This window comes from Coffea eugenioides, chromosome 7 (genome assembly GCF_003713205.1).
Source record: "Coffea eugenioides isolate CCC68of chromosome 7, Ceug_1.0, whole genome shotgun sequence".
NCBI lineage: Eukaryota > Viridiplantae > Streptophyta > Magnoliopsida > Gentianales > Rubiaceae > Coffea > Coffea eugenioides.
The window spans coordinates 11,573,765-11,578,375 of record NC_040041.1 but is presented as its reverse complement, the minus strand read 5'-3'; the positions used below and the strand labels follow the sequence as shown (position 1 = coordinate 11,578,375).

Here is a 4,611-nt window from a genome sequence, read left to right as displayed (position 1 = left end):
AGTCACCTGAGATTCCTTTGGGTTCCACGGCATCTACTACCAAAATATATAAGTGACCCATGATTTCAGAGGCATGTTCTGATCTATGGTGATGAATTCTCATATTATTTTAATGCACGTACTATACGTACATGGCGACTTTGAATCCTCATATTATCTCATGTACGTAATACATTGGGACTTTGAATTCGTACCATATACATGATCAATTAAAATTTCTCGCTTAACTGCTCAGTCTTGTGGTACGAAACAAATTGGTTCCACGGCATCTGCTACCAAATTTTGCAAGTGACCTGTGATTCTTTTGGGTTCCACAACATCTACTACAAAAATATGTAAGTGACTTATGGTTTCAGAGACATGTTTTGATCCATGGCAATAAATTCTCATATTATCTCATGCACGTATTGTACATAGGGATTTTGAATCTATACCATATACATGATCAAATAAAATTTCTCACTTAATTTCTCAGTCTTGTGGCACGAAACAAATTGGGTTACACGGCATCTACTACCAAAATAAGTTTCCTGCCACGGCGGGCAAATAACATGAACATGAAGTGATCAAATTAAACAGTTCTTTCAAGTCTCAACCACCCAGGCGGTTGAAGGAATAGGGACATCAGCGGAGCCATATGATTAGCATTTCATCATAAATGGGGAAGGGAAGCTTCACTCCCCCTTCTTGGCAACCTGGGACCCAACTCCCATTTCCAGTCTAGAGGTCCCATGTGGCATTCTACAATGTGCAGACGGGAGTGGATTGGACCCATTTTGGTTGGAAAGAGCATTAAACTATAAAAGGGCTTAGTGGAGAATCCAAATTCAAGAAATAGTATCGAAAATAATCACTCGTCTTAATAAAACTGTAGGCTGCTCTCTGCAGTATGGGCTTCAAAATCCCTCCAGAATTCTCTAACCAAAAATATCTTGTGATTACTTAAAATAATAATTTTCAGTTGTCAAGACTCAAAAAGATGATGAACCCTTTTCTACTTTCCCCCTTATAAATTGGTCTGTCACTACCACGTTCAAGGAATCAATTCACACATCCAAGAAACTCTACTACACAAGCAAAAAAGAACCAAATTTCATGGCTGCTCCTTCAACTTCTACCTCCTCTACTATGCTAACTCAAGAGCTTCTCATACAATTCCATCCAAGAAAGCTCCTACTTCACACCCCTTTACTTCAACCACCAGTAGCAGCATCAGCAACACCACCAACAATTGGGAATCTTAGTAGCCATGCTCCATCAGAACCTGCAGCAGACAACAGTTTTGATGCAAATGTTGTGATGGTTCTTTCAGTCCTCTTGTGTGCCTTAATTTGCTCCCTTGGATTGAATTCCATCATCAGGTGTGCATTGAGGTGTTCAAGTTTTGTGTCCTCTGATCAATCAAATGACAATTCCTCAGCTAGATTAGCCAATACAGGGATCAAGAAAAAGGCCCTGAAGACATTTCCTACCATAAACTACACTACTGAGCTAAAATTACCTGCCTTGGACACTGAATGTGCAATATGCCTATCAGAGTTTGCTACAGGGGAGAGAGTCAGAGTTCTGCCAAAGTGCAACCATGGATTCCATGTTCGATGCATCGATAAATGGCTGAATTCACACTCATCTTGCCCAACCTGCCGGCACTGCCTGATCGAAACATGTCAAAAAATTGTGGGATGCAGTCAGCAGGCTAGCTCTTCAAGACCGGCACCATCACCAGCGCCACCAGCACCACCAGCACAAGAAACAATTGTAAGAATTGCCCCTTTAGAGCCCGAAGGTTTATTACATAATTACCAAACTTAATACAAAAAATGACCACGTTGTTAATTAGCTTGAAATTGTATATAGCTGTAGGTTTAATTCTGATTTGCTAGCAGTCCTTATTGGCAAGCAGCATCTGTAAATATCAGTTTAAACTTCCAAGTGACCTGTGCTGGCCTTGGAATCCTCATCCTGAACTTTTGTTCTATCCAGAAAGGGTTTAATTTTGAATAGTAGTGGCAAATATGAGAATTGTACAATGGTGTATAGCTTTTCTGGTTTTCTACCTTTTTTTGGGATATTGATGGTTTTCTGTGCTAAGCCGCTATAATCAGTCACATCAGATGAATAACTGCAGAACTAAGATCCATAAAAAAAACAAAAAAAATTCAATGGCAATGAGCCCTTGAAAGAACCTAATGCAGCAAAATATCTTGTAGGAATGAGAGAACTCCAGAGAGGTTAATTGGACAAGAGATTTGAAATTTAATTGGTCTCTTCTCTCATGTGTTGTCTGAGTCAACAAATCACCATTCAAGATATTATGTTCTGATAAAAATCATTAAGCCTTAGTGATCCACTAATTGTTTAGTACTTTGGCCTCTAATTATGCCTATCCGAGGTAGTCTCAGCCAATGGAGAACGCCATTCATCAATCTTCAATCATAATTGATATTTCTTTATACATCTCTTTCTCTTTGTTCTATTTGTTTGGCCCTTGTCTTGGTGGAGCACATATAAAAAACTTCCCTTCCACCTTTATTATTATTTTTTTATCACAAGCTACCACATTCTTACACTCTTAAACGTATTAATGTGTACTCTTGTGTCTCTTGGGGGGCGGGGGCACAAGCGCAGTGGATTAGTCGGGTCCAGATTATTACTCCGTTGAATCCTGGATACCCACTGTGTCAGAAAAAAAAAACGTATTAATGTGTACAATATCCTTTGTTAAAAGAATATATATGTTCCTTTGTTAAAACAATATCCTCTCCCATACATGTTGGAGAGGGATGTTAATATTGAATTTGTGGCATTCAATTAAGGTAAAATAAAAAATTGTCCGCGTTTAGTTAATGTAGTAAGACGAACACATTAAAATTGTCCACTTTTATCAGCACTGATACTTCTCTCTTTTTATTGTGCGTTTTCCAATATCAACTTAAAAAAAATCATAACTCAAGAAAGCCAAATGTCTAACTAAAACAGGGAAAAGGAGACGTATGTCTATACATATATATATGTATAGGATTAACAATGTTTTCTCACTCATTTCCTTAATGACTCAAACTCACGACCTGTCAATTACAGGTGACGCATTTTTCAATTAGACTGCGTTTCACTGTCTAGAAAAAAGAGATATACACTAAACGAAACCCTTTTTTTTTTTCTTGAAAAGTACTCAACTGCAAAGGAGTGAAGGACCACACAAAAATATAGGTTAATTGGTCATTTCTCATCAACACCTGGCAAAACCTAGCTGCAAATAAAATCAAAGAGACGGACACGACGTTCAATCAGCGCACCACAAAATCAAATGGATGCTGAGAGTGAATGCACCATTTGGCCTCCATCATCCTAACATGTACCAAAAGGTGGATTTTGTTTTATGGTACAAAGATTGAGTGGCATCATTCAAAGAGCTGGATACAAATACATGAAAACTATGGAAATATTACATATAGCTTTCCTAGTGGTTGCGTATACTATCAATACTCTCAATACTATACATGCATGTTTAAGGGGCTCCTTAAATTAGATTGAATGCACAGTGCGTATGTGCTTTGTTACATTGCTTATAATGCTTTTTTAGAGACAATAATTTGGTTTTCCTATAGTTATAGGCAATTTTTTTGGAGGTCAGAGACAATATGTTCCCCTTCATTTGTGCCTAGATTTTCACTTTATAAAATTGAAGGGCCGGCATACTTTCCCATTTAAGGGAACAACCATTAAAAAGTTATATCCAGAAGAATGGCACGTCTTTTCAACCCTTTAATATTAAGTGCGCAAACTTATTGACTACTATTTTTTTTTCTTTCTTTACATTTTCTTTTTCTTTGCCCTTTTCTCTCCATTTTTGACATTAGGTTGTTATTTTTGTTTGATGTTCAAAATAAACTTATAATTTCTTTACCTCAATTTTATTGTTATTGTAGAACTTACTTTATGAAGAATTCATTCATCTCCACATATTTAAAAAACTTAATTCCAAAAGAAGCATGTTTTTCTTTTAGTTTAAATGTGCTCTAAAATATGCAATAACCAATATGCGTTTCTTACATATTTAAAATGGATAAACACACTGCTCTACCCTAGAGAAAAAAAAAAAAAGAAGAAACCATTTGCAACAAAACTGGTTTCACAAAATTTGCTTAATTATTTTCCTTCAAGTCTACAAATAAGAATTCACTCTAATGGGAATTGGTGACAATCAACCACAAGCATAAAAAATTCTTGTAAGAAGACATTTCCTAATTGAAATTTACCAGTATTGACTAAATGTACAACTATTAAAGCATGTATGTTTCAACTGTGAGTAGTGAAAATTAATTAAAAAATAATAGAAACAATAGAATGGATCCAAAGCAAGCTAAAAATTTTATTCCAAATACACGAAATAATAAGAGAGGAAGGGAAGAGGTGGCATAGAAAAATTGCAAGGAAAAAAAAGAAGAAAAAAAATTAAACAAAAGGAAAGTTTAATTAGTCATGCACCTACAATTAACTTGAATTACATACAGACTTCAAAAGTTCAAATGTTAACCAATATAGTTGACAGTTAGCTTTGGATGGTAAAGTGTAGATCAAATAAACTTCGGGTGGTAAATTACAATTGAG

At 36.0% G+C, this 4,611-nt stretch overlaps 1 protein-coding gene across 1 annotated transcript; it reads left to right on the top strand.

The window, feature by feature from the left end:
- Window positions 1-874: 874 nt before the first annotated feature.
- On the top strand, window positions 875-2,001 carry LOC113778524 (RING-H2 finger protein ATL78-like). Its single transcript, XM_027323962.1, has one exon. It carries the CDS (start codon window positions 1,096-1,098, stop codon window positions 1,810-1,812), a length of 717 nt encoding a protein of 238 aa, XP_027179763.1. The 5' UTR covers window positions 875-1,095; the 3' UTR covers window positions 1,813-2,001.
- Window positions 2,002-4,611: the final 2,610 nt, after the last annotated feature.